The 18,972-nt window shown below is 42.4% G+C and overlaps 1 protein-coding gene across 2 annotated transcripts; it reads left to right on the top strand.

Annotated features, from left to right (window-relative positions):
• The first annotated feature begins 573 nt into the window (after nt 1-573).
• LOC119891475 (poly [ADP-ribose] polymerase tankyrase-1) lies at nt 574-18,650 on the top strand. 2 transcript variants are annotated; one of them, XM_038703150.1, is made up of 28 exons: nt 574-1,058; nt 2,137-2,361; nt 2,682-2,777; nt 3,116-3,152; nt 3,670-3,745; nt 5,005-5,025; nt 6,653-6,747; nt 6,833-6,899; nt 7,181-7,367; nt 7,563-7,684; nt 7,981-8,072; nt 8,276-8,354; nt 8,457-8,628; nt 9,117-9,196; nt 9,442-9,587; nt 9,674-9,839; nt 9,958-10,177; nt 10,341-10,450; nt 10,714-10,902; nt 11,089-11,335; nt 12,399-12,481; nt 12,793-12,913; nt 14,107-14,204; nt 14,521-14,595; nt 14,739-14,844; nt 15,024-15,210; nt 16,438-16,594; nt 17,370-18,650. In XM_038703150.1, exons 1-28 carry the CDS (start codon nt 608-610, stop codon nt 17,454-17,456), a joined length of 3,792 nt encoding a protein of 1,263 aa, XP_038559078.1. In that variant the 5' UTR covers nt 574-607; the 3' UTR covers nt 17,457-18,650. The 2 variants fall into 2 exon arrangements, with proteins under 2 accessions (XP_038559078.1, XP_038559079.1); XM_038703151.1 differs by lacking the exon at nt 5,005-5,025.
• Nucleotides 18,651-18,972: the final 322 nt, after the last annotated feature.

The raw sequence follows: 18,972 nt of genomic DNA, 5'->3' as shown, positions 1-18,972 counted from the left end.
GAGTACAAAGGATGCAGGAGTAAACTATTCTCATTATGTACATGTTGAAGGTGGATATGATATACAGGTACACATATGCATACATGTACACATGTACACAGTGTGATCCATCATAGTGCAAAGGATGCTGGAAAAAATAAATAAAACCTATGACCTTATGACCTGAGGTAGGTGTATTGGTACACAGTATATACAATATGACATAGTATGAACATAGTATGAACAGCACTGAAATAGAGAATGGTGAATAAATAAATAATAAGTGGAAACCAGTAAACAGGTGCTGATTAGAGACAGAGCTACTGGGTTATTGCACAGGAATTGTTCCTGACACTGTGAGTCAGAAATCAGCTGTTCATCAGAGTGACGGCTTGTGGGAAGAAACTGCATGTTCATAACAAAAGCGCATGCAGGTACTTCATCGCGACTTTTTAAGCCATGCGCACGATTGTGTGATCTGTGCACCTCTTTGTAAATAAATTGTAATCGAGGGGGTTCTCGACAGGTAGCCGCCCTCCACTGCGAGTAAACAGCTGACAGGAAACGCGACCACTTTCACCGGAAAGGAGGAGCAGCTCTTTATTGTCGTTGCCCGAGAGCTGCTGTAATGGCGGTGCCTCGTCGCTCATCGCAGCAGCAACAACAGCAGAGTGTTTTACAGTCTCCGCCGAGAAACAGCGCTATTTCAGGCGCTCCTCCGGCCTCCCCGCCGATGGCTCTGCTGGCTTCGGCCGTCGTACCCCCGGAGAACGAGAGGGAATGCAGCGGAGGGATCGAGATGGCCGTGGCCTCCCCGGACCTGCCCGCCCCGGTGCTGGCCAGCAGCGCGAGCTTCTCCACGACAACCTCCGGCGGCGGCAGCAGCAGCGTCTCCAGCCCCGGCTCCGGAGCCGCCAGCCCCATCGACGGTAGCAGCGGCATCGGCGGCGCTTTCAGGGAGTTGTTCGAGGCCTGTCGCAACGGAGATGTATCCAGAGTAAAGAGACTTGTCGATTCGGTGAATGTAAACGCGAAGGACATGGCTGGCCGCAAATCTACCCCCCTTCATTTCGCTGCGGGTAAAGACGAGCTGTGCTAGCGATACCGCAGCATTATGTTTTGTAACGGTAGATAACGAGCCGTGACGGATAGCTAGCTGATGTTTTGGTCAACGTGTTTACTCCTAATGTGACTATTGCATTTCTGAAAACGTGAAATGCAACTTCAGTTTATCAGGTCTGAATTTATAGCCTGGTCAAGTTAGTGCTAACCAGCTAATGCGACGCTCTCCAAACAGACGTGCCGTGAACGTCTCTCCAGCTTCCCCATCAAAACATAAAGCTAAGCAACACAAGGCGACATTTAACGTAGCTGCTAATCTGTAATATATATTTCATTTACAATATAAGTTCTCCTGAACAGCATTAATGCAAAAAAAACAAACAGCTGTCAGGTAAATAATGGCTGGGGAGCTATGTTTATTCTGATGCTGTAGTACATAAATAAGCATTATATCCTTTAACTTACTAAGAGCCCGTTTTTAATGCGATATTAAAGTGAAAAAGAGCCCATTTATAACTCGATATTTTGAATATTTGGATAGTAGACCTCTTTTTCTGGTTAAACAACACTTAAACAGGCTGGTATTGAAAGCTGTTATATTTTGGGGGCCATAATACCTGTTCCTGAGTGGATTATTTAAAAAAAGATTACATACAGAGAGATTACAAATAAACAAAAGCGCATCAATGAATATTTGGATAGTAGACCTCTTTTTCTGGTTAAACAGCACTTAAAACAGGCTGGTATTGAAAGCTGTTATATTTTGGGGGCCATAATACCTGTTCCCGAGTGGATTATTTAAAAAAAGATTACATACAGAGAGATTACAAATAAACAAAAGCACATCAATGAATATTTGCTGCTAGAACGTGCAACTTTTTCAACAATTTGTAATGCAAAGAGAGTTTATTTATCAGCTGTTACAAATGCAGATACCGATTTAACTACTGTTAGCTCACATTGGCTGATAAATGAGTCAGGCTCTGGTTCTGATTATTCTGAAGCTCTTTTAGATGGTATATCCAGGTTACAGTGTAAGTGCAATCACTCCTAACCTTAAATCGAGGAAAAACATGCGTTTTAATCCTCTTTCAGGTTTTGGCAGAAAAGACGTGGTGGAGCACCTCCTGCAGACAGGGGCCAATGTTCACGCCAGGGATGACGGAGGACTTATCCCGCTGCATAATGCCTGCTCGTTCGGCCATGCTGAAGTTGTCAGCCTCCTCTTGTGTCAGGGTGCAGACCCCAACGCCAGAGATAACTGGAACTACACTCCGTTACATGAGGCTGCCATCAAGGGAAAGATAGATGTTTGCATTGGTAAGGATCCGTGTTGATTGTGTTGAAATTTAGCAAATCTGTGTCGACTGTTTTTCTAGACTGTTCTAGCCCTAAGTGTCATCAGTTGGAATTTAGCGTAGGTTCTTGAAAAGCTTGACAACTGGCTAAAGAAGGTAAAGACTTTGAGCCAAAGGTTATTAAAGTATGTGAGGGGTGGTGACAGGAATTTAATTTAGCAAACAACCAAAATGTTTGTTTGCTGTGTAACCAACTTAGACAATCAGCATACTGGGTGACACACAAGGGGAATGTGAAAGATTTAAGAATAAAGTATTTTCTTTTATCTGCACCTCTCACAGTGTTACTCCAGCACGGAGCTGATCCAAACATCCGCAACACAGATGGGAAATCTGCTTTGGATCTAGCGGACTCTTCAGCCAAGGCCGTGCTAACCGGTCAGTCCCTCTCCGCTGCTTATTGCTCACATTAACAATATTATACATTTAACCTACACTTTTACTGCTGTTGACATATGAATACAGGACTAAATAAAGCTTCAGTTTGCAGATTATCATTATTAAATGTAACCAATAGTCAAAATGTGATGCTCAGATAGACAGCATTCACGCAAGAGAAGGTACACGTGATTCAGTCCTGGCGTCAATATGCTGTACTTACACTGAAGCAGGCATTTCGCGGTAACATTGTAGGCTAATAAAACAAAATACATGCTAATATTTATGCAAAGTCTGTGCCAAGCCTAGCTCTAATTTGAATGTTTATTTTCATCCAGGTGAATACAAGAAGGATGAACTTCTGGAAGCAGCAAGGTGAGTGTCAGCCTGACTGGTTATTACACACATATCCCGCAAGAGTCAGACAACTACATAGCTGTTACTTTCTGCTCATGGGGTTTCAATTTAACATTACTATAAGAGAGGACATTGTTAGCCGTGTTTGTGGCTTTCAATGAAGTGGTACGGTACAGTAAGAAGGCGATCTCATGACAGTATCACACAAGTTTTTAACCACAGTTATAAACGATACTGGTGAGTAGTGTGCTCTTCCAGGAAAAGTAACAGTTAACACACATTAAACGCAGGAGAAATAAATACACCTCAGAGTACACAGCTGCAATATACACATGATGTACAGCTCTTAAAACAGACCGTTATTTTCATCTTCGGCACCAAAAAAGTAGTACTCGGTTTCATCCAGTGTTGCATTCATCCGTGAAATCCCGAGGAATGACATTTAAATTACAGAATCTCCTTTAAAATCCCAGGGAATAGTGCTTTTGATGGAGAATACTTAATAACGCCAGTCTTTTCAACCATGTAATTACAGAAGTGGAAATGAAGAAAAGCTGATGGCACTGCTGACTCCATTAAATGTCAACTGCCACGCCAGCGATGGCCGCAAGGTAAATGAGCCACCAGTAACACACCATATCACACCAAACAGATATCGGCCATCACTCCTTTGATACAACATGTCGTGCGGAGTTTTACTCCTTGCACTTTGTATTAAAACGTTCTTGACAAAAAATATTTAGAGGTTTTTTCAGACAGTGTGTGAGTAAAGAAACACACTCTACAGTCTGATTATGGATGGATTAGTTTGTGTGGTGTAGATATAAAGAGGATTTATAAACCTCTCAACTTTCACCAACCGCTTTAATCTTCTAGGTTCAGCTTTGTGTTGTCAGGTGCTTGATGATTCTGTCAGTTAGGCTAGTAAATAGTTTAGTGTTTATCGTTATTTATAATTTTTTAACATTGTGTGGACCAAGGGGTCTCGCAGGCAATATATTGTCTCTTTTTCCCCCATAATCACTTTTCCATGCTAGATGCTGGAACAAAGCTATTTGTGAACCTAACATCTATGTACGTTCACAAGTTTTCTCAGAGGAGAAAACAAAATGCATTCTTCACAGATTGCTTACAAGCAGTGATTAGATCACGGTGTGGTACTTTAGACATTCATTTTGTGTTCTCTCTTTGTGGACTAGAGACACACGTAGCACTTATTTTCCAAACGTCAGCGTTTAGCATTGCTATTTTAGGTGAAGGATTGTTTTTGTATTTCATACCCATGTCGTGCCAAGCACTGATGTAATTACTCAAATTGTTTTTGTGCGAGTTTGTGTGTGTGTGTGTGGGAGGGGGGGGTGTTAATTTGTCGTGCGTGTACCTTTCTTAGAAATTATTGAAGTATTTCCTGTGTCTTTATAAATAACTCACAAAAAAGCGTAACTTCACTACGCCAAAAAAATCCTTTGTCACTAACCATATATCAGCGTTGGCATATTTAATTTATTCCTAACCACATTTTCTTCAACAGCAGCTAAAGTTTTGCTCCTCCCCTGCCTCCTTTACAGTATATTTAGAGTCTGCATGATCTAAGCCAGTATGCCAATGTAAATTTGGTCTGGGATTTAACCAGCGGACACCATTAACCAGTCCTTGCCTTTTCACAAAGCCCCAGAGGAAACCGAGGAGAAGTCACACTTACCCTGAATCTCAAAACCATGTTTGACGGCTCAAGCAGTGATTTATAAGCAGGGCTTTTGTTTCATTGACTGAAGAGGGGAGAGAGGAATTGCTGTGAAAAGATACTGTCATTTTGTAATTTTTGTTTCATTTTGTTTTCCGTGTGACTCTGGCAACATTTGTCGATCAGTCAACATCCCAAAAAATGCTGGTAAGTTGACCTTGATAACGGCCACTTGATTGATGCACTGTTGTGATCTCAATTTTTTTTGTTGTTGTTCTTGTTTTTGTTTTATTCCTTTTTAATCCATTGTTTTTATTTGACCAATAAGCTGGCTGTTACTTGTTAATTGCACATCATGGACCTGGGTGTTCGGGTCACTCATGTATCCTACCCTGATGCTCCTCTGTGCGTGGATGCGTGTTTGTTTGTGTGTATGCGTGGCATGTGAACGAATGAGTGAGGGAGTGAGGCGGGATGGTGACAACTCATCTTCTTTGGATTTGGAGAGGAGCTCAAAATGTCCACTTGCCTGCTTTTTTCAGCGTCTGTCCTCTCCTTGCACACTCACCCACACTTCTCCAACTTTTAATCACCTGCTCGTCAGTCAGTATCTGATTTGGCTTTTGTTTTCATTCATTTTTGATGATCACTCATGCATGCCTGACAGCCTGCTCCTTTTGCATTTTGTCAAGCAAATCCTGAATAAGTGTCTGTGAAACCTGTGTCTACTTCACGTTCCCTTTTGGATCAGTTGCTATGCAGTTATGAATGGACAACATTTGTCACCTAGTGTCATTCTAGTGCTATGCTACCCTCAATGCTAATGACTTTTGATTGCTCGTGTCGTCCCGCACTGAATGATGCCTCCATGATTTGACACTCTCACCCATCTTGATTTTGTCACCGTGGCTGGAGATCTAACAGTTGGCTTTCAAGTATTTTATGTTTATATTAATATCACTGCATGGAAACTGAAATGAATGAAGTCCCTCCTTTTGATTGTAAGCTTGTCCTGAGCTAGACTTTTGAATAGAGAACAAATGCCGCTGAAGTTGGATTTGCAGCTTTGCTTAGACTAACTTTTCCTTGGCTGAAGATGCTTACTCAAACGCTCAGCCTGCTTATTGGAGCTTCTTTGCATCCTGTTACGGTTGGGGGTCGATAGCTTCCTATCAAATCTTATTCTATTTAGTGCCAGTTCAGCTTTTTAAACAAAAATAATAAATAATAATTTAAATAATTAAATATTTATGAACCAAAACTCAAAACTAACATTCACAGAAGTTTTAAAGAGAAGAAGTTTTGCGTATATTATATTTTCTATGACTAAATGGCTACCTGAATGCCCTGTACTCTTGAAGTAAATGGAGGATTTAACAAATCAAAAGAACCAGCTATCATCACCCAGCCGTAATTTCTACCCAGCCATTTTGAATTTAATAGTCTTAACAGATTCACTAGCAGTTATTTCTTTTCATCTAACCACACAAAACCTAATTTTAATCCCAAAGACCTCGGAATAACTTTTTCTCTTGCTGACACTGTCAAATGGAAGTCGAGGCAGATGAGTAATGAGGTTGAAGTTGCTTTGTTGTCACCCGCTCAGGTCAGACACAGTAACGACATCAAATGAATTCTGTCGCTGGATTTGCCCACAAACTCCACTGACCTTGCATCATGAAACCTGCCATTCATCCGCAACTCACAGAGCATAGCCTGCCGTAGCACATTGCTTCTGGCCCTAATCAGCCGCTTGCTCCCGTGGCCGTCGAAGGCAGTGCACACTAAACCAGCCGGCCATCTGTGTCTGCTAACAAGCTGTCCTCTCTTTCAGTCGACGCCCCTCCACCTGGCTGCCGGCTACAACCGGGTGCGCATCGTTCAGCTCCTTCTCCAGCATGGAGCTGATGTTCATGCCAAGGACAAAGGGTGAGACACTTTTTCAGATAGGAAACAATTGGTTTGTCATTCAGTCATAATATGTGGCACTTAACCCGAATGTCTTGTCCTGCAGTGGCCTGGTTCCTCTTCACAATGCCTGCTCATATGGTCACTTTGAGGTCACTGAGCTTCTGCTTAAAGTAAGTAGACAACAAAGTCAAACTTGCCTGCGTTAGGAACGTTACTGAAAAATGTCACAGCATACGAATTGGTGTAAACTGCCATAAATTTGTAATATAATATTTTTCTCACATGGTAACCCATCTCTTGGAAACCACTTTAACCAGGAATTAAAATAACAAACTAATCAGGAGCAAGTAATAATTCACTCAAATCAGATGTTCAAAAATGTTTTGTCAGATACTGAGATCTGGGAAGCAGCAGTTCATTCTGTGCTCTTGATGTGCTGTTCTCTCTACAGCACGGAGCCTGCGTCAACGCCATGGACTTGTGGCAGTTTACTCCTCTCCACGAGGCAGCGTCCAAGAACCGAGTGGAGGTCTGTTCCTTGCTGCTGAGCCACGGGGCCGACCCCACCCTACTAAACTGTCACAGCAAGAGCGCCGTGGACATGGCCCCCACCCCGGAACTGAAAGAAAGGCTCACCTGTGAGTGCTCTCTGTCACACGGCAGACGTAAATGCATAATGATGATAGTAACCGTTTACTCACACCGACACAGTATACATAATAGGTACTAAGCAATAGCTGTTGACAATAAGCAGCCGACAGCGTTTAAAAAAAATAATAATAATCACACCATGGACATAATTTTCAATTAACTTCTCTTTCTCCTCCATGCAGATGAGTTCAAAGGTCACTCGCTGCTGCAGGCAGCCCGGGAGGCAGACATGGCCAAAGTGAAGAAGACCCTGGCTCTAGAGATCATCAGCTTCAAACATCCTCAGACCAACGAGACAGCTCTGGTCAGAACCAAGCATGACTACTAATATTTGAGTGCAGCGTGGAAATTAAAATCACTGCTTAGACACTGCTAATAGAGCTTTCTCATTGGTCCTTCGAAATCTGTTGATTCCAAAAAAAAGAAAATTCATTTAATGAATTAACAATGATCTTGCCAGCACTGTTTGATTAATGATGACGCGCAGCCAGTTAGTTAGTTGTATGTGATTGGCTAAAGTTCCCGCGGATTTGCATTTACTCAAAACATTTGCCCAGAGTCGGCAGGTCTTTGACTGATATCGGATTACGTGTATTTTAGCACTGTGCTGTGGCTTCCCCCCACCCGAAGAGGAAGCAGGTGACCGAGTTGTTGCTGCGTAAAGGAGCCAACATCAATGAGAAGAACAAAGAGTAAGTACACAGCATTGACTTAAAACTAAAAAGACAACAAGTTGATGTCATCGACATAGAAAACAAACAAATGTAATCTAACAACAAGAGAGAAAGTTTGCATGTTAAAAGCAGATTAAGTTTCTAAGAAGAAAATAGAGTCTCAAAATACAACACAAGGGTATCCACTGGCATGGCTCTTAACTTCCTGTTTTGTCTTTAAGCTTTATGACTCCCTTGCATGTTGCTGCTGAGAGAGCTCACAATGATATCCTGGAGGTGCTGCAGAAACATGGTGCAAAGGTCTGTTGTTTTGATGTAAAATGATATTTAGATAATGTAAATCTGGCTGGGTTGAATTAATTTTCAGCAGCTCAAAATTAACTCCACATCCTCTGACTCTAGGTAAACGCTGTGGACACGCTGGGTCAGACAGCTCTTCATAGATCTGCGCTGGCTGGTCACATCCAGACCTGCAAGCTGCTGCTGAGCTACGGGGCCGACCCGTCCATCGTGTCTCTGCAGGGTTTCACTGCTGCTCAGATGGGCAACGAGGCTGTACAACAGATTCTTAACGGTAATCACAACCGCATTGCTTCTGTTTGCATTTAGGTTTGATTTCTGAACGTCAAGAATGCAAATGCACTCCACCAATATTAAATGACTTCACCCAAGATGAGGCAGATTTTGTAGTCTATATTTTATTTTATTTGTTTATTTGACAGTTACAAATGCAGGAGACATTACTTTAGAAAGTATACAAAGCAGATGCCATGCATACAGGTTTCTAGCCATGACTAATTTGCAACCCCTGTCCCTGGTTAGAGTTGAGTTTAAAATATTACAACCTTTAAAATACATCCAGTATGTTTTAGTATGCATATCACTTGAGTGAATTTAGGTGCTCATTGCTCAAATTAATTAATGGGTTGCTAGACACACATGCCTTCAGAGAGGTTTACCAGATTTTTTTAACCCTGATCAAGGGATTTCATTTGATTAATACTGTTTGGAAGGGATTTTTTTTTTCTTTGCATTGATATTTCTTTATTTTGTTTCCCCCAGAAAATGTTCCCACACGTAATTCGGATGTGGACTACAGATTTCTGGAGGCGGCCAAAGCAGGGGATCTGGATACAGTGCAAGTAAGTTTGGTGATTTTTTTTGTACCAGCAGTTTGATTTTTAGATTTGTTTTTTTGTTTTGTTTTTATTTAAAGACAATTTTCACTTGCCTACTACTTTCCTATGGATTAATTATTATAACAAATCATTATTGTGCACTGTTTTTCCTTTTCGCACTACTAGCAGTGGGTTGCAAATGACCCCATTTTAACTGTAAACTCAGTTTACAGATTGACAAAATTTTATTTTGTCTCTGTGTATGGCAGCAACTCTGCACCCCCCAGAATGTAAACTGCCGGGACTTGGAGGGCCGCCACTCCACTCCTCTCCACTTTGCCGCTGGTTACAACCGAGTGGCTGTCGTTGAATACCTGCTACACCATGGAGCTGATGTCCATGCCAAAGACAAGGGGTGAGATCTTAAACTACCAGCTTAACTATTTGTCGGTTTAGAGCTGGTATTTAATTTAAACTTTTTCCCTTCTGTTTTTCCTCCAGTGGTCTGGTTCCTCTCCACAACGCATGCTCTTACGGTCACTATGAAGTGGCTGAGCTGCTGGTGAGACACGGGGCTTCAGTCAATGTGGCCGACCTGTGGAAATTCACACCGCTTCACGAGGCTGCAGCCAAAGGCAAATATGAGATCTGCAAACTGCTTCTCAAAGTGAGGATCTGTTATTGTTGTACATTCATTTGTGTTACTTAGTTAGATAAATATTACGAGGGGGAAATTTATTGCTTTGTCCCGTGAAGCCACACAAAACCCAAACTCTTCTGTTCAGCATGGAGCCGACCCATCCAAGAAGAACCGTGACGGCAACATGCCGCTGGACATGGTGAAAGATGGAGACACAGACATCCAGGACCTGCTGAGGGGTGATGCCGCCCTGCTGGATGCTGCTAAGAAGGGCTGCCTGGCCCGAGTCCAGAAACTCTGCTCCCCGGAGAACATTAACTGCCGAGACACACAGGGACGCAACTCCACACCGCTCCACCTCGCAGGTGATCAGCCGCTCTGACATGTTTCTGATTTTGTCTTCTTTGTACTGAATTCAAGTATACACATACACAGGGACGTCCTTTTAAATAAGCTTGCAACCTTGTCTCTGATGCTGCTTTGTGCTTTTGTTTGTCTGGTTGTTTAATTCCTGTTCCTCCTTCTCAGCCGGCTACAACAACCTTGAGGTAGCAGAGTATCTGCTGGAGCACGGGGCTGATGTCAACGCCCAGGACAAAGGAGGCCTTATCCCTCTTCATAATGCTGCATCATATGGGGTCAGCAACATGAACACACACACATATTACCGGTCAAATACAGGTCCTGTTCTGTTTGATTTACACAGTGAAAAAGCTTAAAGCCGTTCTCAAACAGGAAGCTCAAGACTGTGAATGTGTAACTATGTTTTTAAACTAAAAGATAGTTGTGTTTGTGGTCTTACCTTCAGCTACTATGAATGGTATGGTAAACTTACATTTCACTTTATTTTATATCGTGGTTCAAACACTGACTCGTCCTCTGTCGCCTCTCTTCCTCACAGCATGTGGACATTGCAGCCCTGCTGATCAAGTACAATACGTGTGTGAATGCTACAGACAAATGGGCGTTCACACCCCTCCACGAGGCGGCCCAGAAGGGTCGTACACAGCTCTGTGCGTTGCTGCTGGCTCATGGAGCCGACCCCACCATGAAGAACCAAGAGGGCCAGACTGCTCTGGACCTGGCCACGGTAACCGCTTCTGTCAAACAGACGCTGGCAGCTTTGGAATTTCTGTGAATTAGTTTTTCAGGCCTAGATAAGTGGTGTGAAAATGATTTATATGAAATAGAAAAGTCAATGTTTTCGCTTCATACAACACGTAGCAGTAACGTACAGTAAATAAATCTGCTGGAATTTACTTCGCCGTCCCTGCAGGCTGACGATATCCGGGCCCTGCTGATGGACGCCATGCCACCAGACGCCCTGCCCAGCTGCTTTAAGCCCCAGGCCACAGTGGTCAGCGCCTCAGTCATTTCCCCCGCCTCAACGCCCTCCTGTCTGTCGGCCGCCAGCAGCATAGACAACCTGGCCGGGCCGCTCACTGAGCTGGCTGCCGCCGCCGCCTCCGGGTCGTCCGGAGTGGCAGATGGAGCCACAGGCACCGACCGCAAGGAAGGGGAAAGTAAGTTTGTAGCACTTATCAAATTGATTACTGGTCAGTAGTGTTGTAGTACTCGAGACCGGTCTTGGTCTCAAGACCATATCTTTGGAAATATCAATAAATTGCTTTTGCATAGTCTGATTTATTTGTTAAGATCCTAACTTTAGACTGGATTTAAAATAAACTGCTTCAAATGGAACCAATAACCCTAATTAAAAATGTGTTGTTCCCATTAACGACTGTCACCCCTCCCCGCGATGGTAAACATGGAAAAGGAGCGTTGAATAAAGAGGCTTACGTTGATTTCAGCTCTAAGTGTTTGTAAGTGGGTGTTACAATGGGAATGTGGATCTTTCAGATCAGTTACCAGGGGAACTGGTTTTGGTCTCGACTTGGTCTCAGCCCCTAAAAGTCTTGGGCTGTGTTCGAAACAGGCTAAACTGCTGTCTCAGAAGGTGTCTAACAGGACAGCGAGGCATTGATCTCTTCCTGTCTTCTGAGATGCCTTCAAGCTGCCCCAGTAACGGCCAGTTTTGAAGGCAGCATCGATGCTGACTATTACCCATAAAGCAACGAGGTTGCGGCCACCGGAGCTTTCAAAAACTGGTTAAGATGGCGGACAAACAAGCTGAATTTGTAAACAAATATATGTTTTTAAAGGTTTTTAGTAGTTTTCTCGCTTTGAGTTTTGAAAATCTAGCGAGAACTAAACACTGAACTATAATATTAGTCTGTGACTGTAACCAACCAAGTTTGTTCAGTATGATTTCTGAGGTTTCTGTAAGTGCTGCCCTAGAAGGCTGTTTGAAACCAATGCGAACAGAGCTGCCTTCACTTGAAAGTGAAGTGTTACGGCAGCGAGGCAACTGCGTTCCATTTCGAACGCAGCCTTGGTCTCGTCTCGGTCTTGATAAACTCTGGTGTTGACTTGGTCTCGGTTTGGGCGGTCTTGACTACAACACTACTGGTCAGTTTACAAAGCTGGTGAATACAGAAACTGAATCTGGACATTTTGTGGGAGTTTTATGAGGAAAATGTGCATGAACCCTGTTTTCATTCAACTCTAACTTCCTGTTTTTCCTAGTGGCAATGCTGGACATGAATATAAGTCAGTTCATGAAGAGCCTGGGCCTGGAGCACCTGAGGGACATCTTTGAGAGGGAGCAGGTCAGCTATCTCAAAAATACTAAATATACTTACTCTACAACTTTATCCACCAATTTCACATCAGTATTTAATGTCTGTCATTCAGTCAATCCCAGACGATGATGTAACATCCCAACATTTTAAATCCAGTGGGTTTAGAGAAACAGTCCTGTGAAGATGATCAGATTCAGCACAAACAGTCTACTGATCGGCAGATACTGAGATTAGTTTGCACATACCATCTTTTTGACTTTTAGATACGCCCTGTTTTTCCATGTTTTAATATCATCAATCTAATATATTAATTATAATGTATTGTTTTCTTTTTCCAGATCACCCTGGATGTGCTGGCTGATATGGGTCACGAGGAGCTGAAGGAGATTGGAATTAATGCTTATGGCCACCGACACAAACTTATTAAGGGTGTTGAGAGGCTGCTGGGCGGCCAGCAAGGTAAGGAGGCATCTTTTTTGTTTTTCTGTAGAGAGAATTGGGTTTTTTTTACTACCACATAGTCACCAAAGTCATTTTCACTGTGTCACCTTTGACACTTTGACAAAACCTGACAGTTTTTCTCGTACCTATAGGCGCTTTCACACTGCCTAATTTTCCGGGATTAGTATGGCAATACGGCGCCGCGCTGCGTGAAAGGTACCGAGCCGGAAAGGGGGGGTCCGATTTGATCCGCCTCTGAGCCGGGAATGTTGGTAGTAACAGAGGCGGAACGATGTCTGTGTGAAAAGCCACATGCCGGAACAGGAGTGACGTTTCAAGCTTTTGCTTTCTTCTTTTATCGGCCTAAATCCACCGACTTCAGCTGCAGCACGGCTTTGTTAGGTCCCCCGGTGTCCACTGGATGTGTTTCAACATAGACTTGTTTATTTTTCATTTTTGTGCTTCTACTTCCTTCTCCACAGCTCTCTCTGCTCCCGTTTTATTCCGTCAACTTGAGGCTGCATATCCATGAGGGGAGCATTTCAGAATAAGAGCATTTTGCCTGCCCGATTTTGCTGACATGTTTAGATTTCATTGATTTGGCAGTCAGTGCTTGCTTTTGTTCTTCTACTATGATTAAGTAGGCTACGTAGTTAAATGGTTTCTTTTTGTGTGTTTTGACAGTGTTTATTGTTTTACGATCGGGAATCTGCACAGGGTATTTTATTTTGAAAATTGACCCGATGAGCTCCGGCAGCCGCGGCGTAGGCGGACTCAGTGGAGGTAACCCGGAAAGCTAGAGCGCTACGTGAAGCGTTCTTTCCGGGTTTATTGCAGAATCTCTGTGTGAAAGCGGCTATTGATAACTCCTTAGTTTCCTCCTCCACTGATGTCGTACGGTCTGCTTACTTCCATTTACGCAACATTTATTGCCTCCGTCCATCTTTCTCACTAACTAGTACAGCCATTCTCGTTCACAACCTGCTTACCTCCCACATTGGTTATTGTAATTCTCTTCTCTGTGGTCTTCCTCTTAAATTCTATACTATAAATAAAATGTATTATTATTATTTAAATATAACTTTTGGGTATCTGTCCCAAAAACTAAAGCCAGAAAGAGTGTGGCCCTCCACAGCGAAAGACTGTATGCGTGTGATGCCTTACAAGCTAACACCCGTTAGCCAGTGAGTAACTGTGTTGTTGTTTTTCAGGTGCCAACCCCTACCTGACATTCCATTGTGCCAATCAGGGCACCATCCTGATAGACCTCGCCCCAGACGACAAGGAGTACCAGTCTGTGGAGGAGGAGGTGAGTCGGGTTCAGTCTACATTATTATTTTTTTCAACAGAAGCTAGAGTTCAGAAATTTGTATTTAGACAGGATCTAAAAATCTATGCATGCTTTAAACATTTCCTATAATGATTTTTCACTCTTGATTGTAAACTGATGATCCTACGTGATGGCATTTAAAATAACTACATCATAGAAAAATGTGTAGATTCAAGCAGCCGCTGTACGTGGCTGGTAAAAAACTGATTCATAAACTGAGAAGCAAAAATGTGCAGACCGTTTGCTAATAGCTGGTAGAAAGTCACTGTGTTTTTGTCGTGTGTGTGTCCCTCAGATGCAGAGCACCATCAGAGAGCACAGAGACGGAGGCAACGCTGGCGGTGTGTTCAGCAAATACAACATCATCAAGGTCTGAACCAGGAATCTCTCCGTACTTGTTCTGTCTGAACCACACAGCAGCTTTTAAAGGGACTATTTCTTTGGTAGATAGTATTAATAACCGACATGCCGCCCAACATCTTGCTTGATATGTGTCACATTTGTTCCCCACAGATTCAGAAGGTGGTAAATAAGAAGCTAAGGGAACGTTACACCCACCGGCAGAAGGAGATCGCAGATGAGAACCACAACCACCACAATGAGCGGATGTTGTTTCACGGTAACCACACCCTCTGTCACACCACCTGTTTACTCTGTGTGTCAGCATCAGGAGTAGTTAGTCTCATTCAAACAAGAGTTTAGCTCCGTGTAAACACACTTTTGATTTCTGTTTGTCAGGCGTCCGTTTACAAATTACTTATTGTGTATATAATATCATTCTGTCACGTCTTGATTCAGGTTCCCCGTTCATCAACGCCATTATCCACAAAGGCTTTGATGAGCGCCACGCATACATAGGAGGGATGTTTGGAGCAGGCATCTACTTTGCGGAGAACTCCTCAAAGAGCAATCAGTACGTCTACGGCATCGGTGGAGGCACGGGCTGCCCGACGCACAAAGACCGATCCTGCTATCTGTGCCACAGGTAACTTAACCTCGACCAGATGGTGCACAGTACAGTGTACTTCTACTAAAATATTTTCTAGTAATTCTACTTTGTACTTATACTCCACTACATCTAAGTGGGGAATATTTTTATTTCACTACATTTACCTGGCACCCTTAGTTACTAGTCACTTACTTACTAACATTTTACAGACAAACATATATAGAGTTTATAAGAGATGTTTTGTTATTAATTAAACTACCCAAATGACTCGTTTTCTGGCTTTCTTTTGCCGTATTTTTCCAAGATCTGGTCAAACGCTGTTCCTGGGGCACTTGTAATAGTTACAGTTGCTACCCAGACAGGTTGAAAGGAGAAGTACGATTTATTCTCTTTCCAAAACCTAAAACAAATCCATAAAAATGTAGGATGTGGATTGTTCCTAATGAAATGTTAGTTAGCTGACTCTAGCTATCTTCCTACTGAATGCAACGTAATAAAGCCCTGCTGTTCTGCTTTTTAATGATTTGTAATAGTGAACAGAGACCTACCCAGTTTTAAAGAAACAGTGTTGATCCTTAATATCGTTGTCCTCTTTCTCGGTAGTCCGGTAATGCAGTGGTTCACTTTTACGGTGTGATCGGTAGGCTTTAGCTTCCGTCTTTTATTTGCTTCACGTCGGTTTTACGTCAGTTTAACAGCCTGAATAAATCCTTCAAATTTACAATGCAACTGCAAAACTGTCTGCTTCTTTCTGAGATTGCCTTTTCCAAAAATTAGGCAATCTTTCACCAGAGAGTGCAGTAATAGACAGTGGCAGCGAAGAAGTCCAACAGTTTGTCTGAGGGTTGATTGACAGAAAATTAATTGGCGACTATTTTGATTATAAAGTCAAAATAAAAGTATTATAAAGTTGATTCCAGCTTCACAAATGTGACTTTATTCTAACCTATAACCTTCACATATTTTTTTTTTACTTTTTGTCAGACAAAACACGCATTGTGAAGTTGTCGCTCTGGGTAATTGTGACAGCATTTCACACTATTGTCAATAAATGAAAGGAGAAAATAATCAGCAGATTTATCCTCAATGAAAATAATCATTAGTTTCAGTCCGATAGAAAATAGTCCAAAACTGAACAGAAAAATCCCGCTTTTACATTAATGCTGTAAAGATCTAATATGTAATATAATAGTATACAGTAAGATCACAGTAGACATTTTTGCACCCATTTCACCACCTCTTTCTTCTCATCTGCGCTCTCAGGCAGATGCTGTTCTGCCGAGTGACCCTGGGGAAGTCCTTCCTACAGTTCAGCGCCATGAAGATGGCCCACGCCCCTCCGGGACACCACTCAGTGATCGGGCGGCCCAGCGTCAACGGCCTGGCCTACGCCGAGTATGTCATCTACAGAGGAGAGCAGGTAAACAACGACACCAGCGTGTGAAAAGTCATGCTCCAAATCCCGTTGAAGCTTTTATGTTTGATCAGACAAAATACATTATAATAGGGATGCACCGAAAAGAAAATTCTTGGCCAAGCCGAAACCGAATGTAATGAAAGAATTTGCTGAACACCGAACAAGGTTTTTCACATTTTTTCCATTTATTTTGCCTTTTGCCATTTTTACTGTTTCATAAATTAAAGTCAAAATGTGCTTTTTACTCAGTGTTCCACACAGGATTTGCACAGAATATGGTGTGTGGCTCCGAGGCCCGAGAGGGTCCAGTAAAGTAAAGTACATGAGTCCGTTTACTTTTAATGGACACATGTAATATCTTTTATACTTTCTGTGAATATAATCCAATTAATCTTATTTCCATCCTGTATAGACACCTTATTTTGAAAACCGGACGTTGTCACACGTGTATCCTCGTGCTAAATTCATTCAAGTCTGACGCAATTTGATAAATAATGTTGTATGTGGTTCTCGTACAGCGTAACATGAAGACTTCACAGCCTCTCTTCAGGTACAAACAGCGATTTATGCGTCTTTCTCTGACACTTTAAAATGGTTCCACACTGTCGACATGTCAACGTAATTGTTTGGTAAAATTTATTCGGTCTTTTGGTCGAACACCGAAAGCGCTTTTTTTGCTATTTTCGGCCGATTAATTTCGGTGGCCGAACATTCGGTGCATCCCTACATTATAAAACACCTGCTGTGTCATAATTTATTACTATGTTTCCCTCATCAGGCCTACCCAGAGTACCTCATCACCTACCAGATCCTTAAACCGGAGAGTGCAGCCCAGTCCGCAGCAGGAGCTGAGCAGAAGTCATAGTTACTTTCGTCACAAATGCACACACACACACACACACACACACAAGGACTCCATGCTCGTTATTTTCTCCTTTTGTATTGCAAATACCTAAACACCTTTTTATTTACCAAACACATTTCCAGTCTCCTGTCCAGTAGAACCCATGGTGACCAGTGCTCCATTTGCAGATATGCTGTATAATACTCTCCTACTCGTTTTTTCATCGGCTGCATGTTAATACGGAAGCATGTAAGGCCCAATAGTGTGCGTGGGTTAGTTAGTTCTTTCTGCTCCCCTCCTCACCAATCAGGAGGATGCTTGTAGAGACTTTGAAGTATCAGCATTAACAGTTTGCCACTCTTTGTCACCTCATGCCTTGTGACTGTGCAGAATCACCGACCCCTCACCTCCCCACACACACACAAACACAAACGCACGCACTGTCAAAGCCTGAAACCTGTGGACAACTACTGCCCAGCCGTATCCTGGTTCATCCAGGATACGGCTGGCCTCTGGTAACTGTGACATTAAAGCTAACACTATCAAACAGGCAATGGCGCATTGTTGCCATGCTTTCATGCTGACTGTCCAAACTTTCACCCCAAGAACACTACAAACACTGAACTCAAACGTTATTTTAGTGGTTTTATTCCGGGCTGGGTGTGCTCAGTTGAGAAAGGGCTCTCTGTCAAATCACAGAAGTTGAGTCATTACAATATCGATTTGTATGAGAGAACAAATGTGCACAGTAGCAAAGCTGAAATGCAACGTAAGGCATCATTATTACACAAGAGTCTACTAAAAGTGTAGATGTTGTACATTAAAAGCATTTATATATAAATATATGACTGTGCTTCAAGACAGTATAGTCGGTAAATGTTCAGTGTTGAAATGTGCTTGTGATGCCTTACAAGTTAACACCCGATCGCCAGTGAACTCATCAAAGCACCCTTTCAGTCGCCATGGTCTTACTCACAGACATCCCACATATAAGGATTTGCACTTTTACATAGAAGCTTATTTAAGTTATTTTGAATTTAAATTGCAAATTTGCGGGGAAAAAATATTTGTACAGGTTGTGTAAATGGTTTGTGTATAACTGTTGCTGTTTAACGGTATATTGAGTTCGACTGTAAATGACATGAACTTTACTTTCATGCCTTCTTGATTCTCCCAACTTTTTTTTTTTTTTAAATAAATGTCCCATTAACAGCTTGTTGTTTTACTTTTTTTTTTGTCAAAGTTCTGTCTGTACACAAGGTATTATCTCAGGTGAAAGATTTAAAGCCTCTGTGTTGATGCAGCAGTAGCACAGCTGACTGACTAGCTATTATTTGACCTTGGTAGTTACTGCGCACCGGAAGGAATATTAACACTTTATTGCAAGTAAATCAAAACCACACATTTTGTTAAGTAAGTAAACTTTATCGCTACATACTGTATCAAACAACAGCTAGGTGATACTGATTCAACTGTAGTTTCGCTCAGTTTGAGGCAAGGCAGTTTTATTTGTATAGCACATTTCAACAACAAGGCA

This window comes from Micropterus salmoides, unplaced genomic scaffold (assembly GCF_014851395.1).
Source record: "Micropterus salmoides isolate LMB-PRFRI ecotype aquatic unplaced genomic scaffold, ASM1485139v1 Ms_hic_scaffold_7, whole genome shotgun sequence".
Lineage (NCBI taxonomy): Eukaryota > Metazoa > Chordata > Actinopteri > Centrarchiformes > Centrarchidae > Micropterus > Micropterus salmoides.
This window is presented reverse-complemented; position numbering and strand designations above follow the sequence as displayed.

Coding starts and splice junctions, on each gene's coding strand:
- LOC119891475 (XM_038703150.1), top strand. CDS start 608: ATGGCGGTGCCTCGTCGCTCATCGCAGCAGCAACAACAGCAGAGTGTT. Junction 12,914..14,106: donor GCTGCTGGGCGGCCAGCAAG/GTAAGGAGGCAT, acceptor GTTGTTTTTCAG/GTGCCAACCCCTACCTGACA. Junction 14,205..14,520: donor ACCAGTCTGTGGAGGAGGAG/GTGAGTCGGGTT, acceptor TGTGTCCCTCAG/ATGCAGAGCACCATCAGAGA.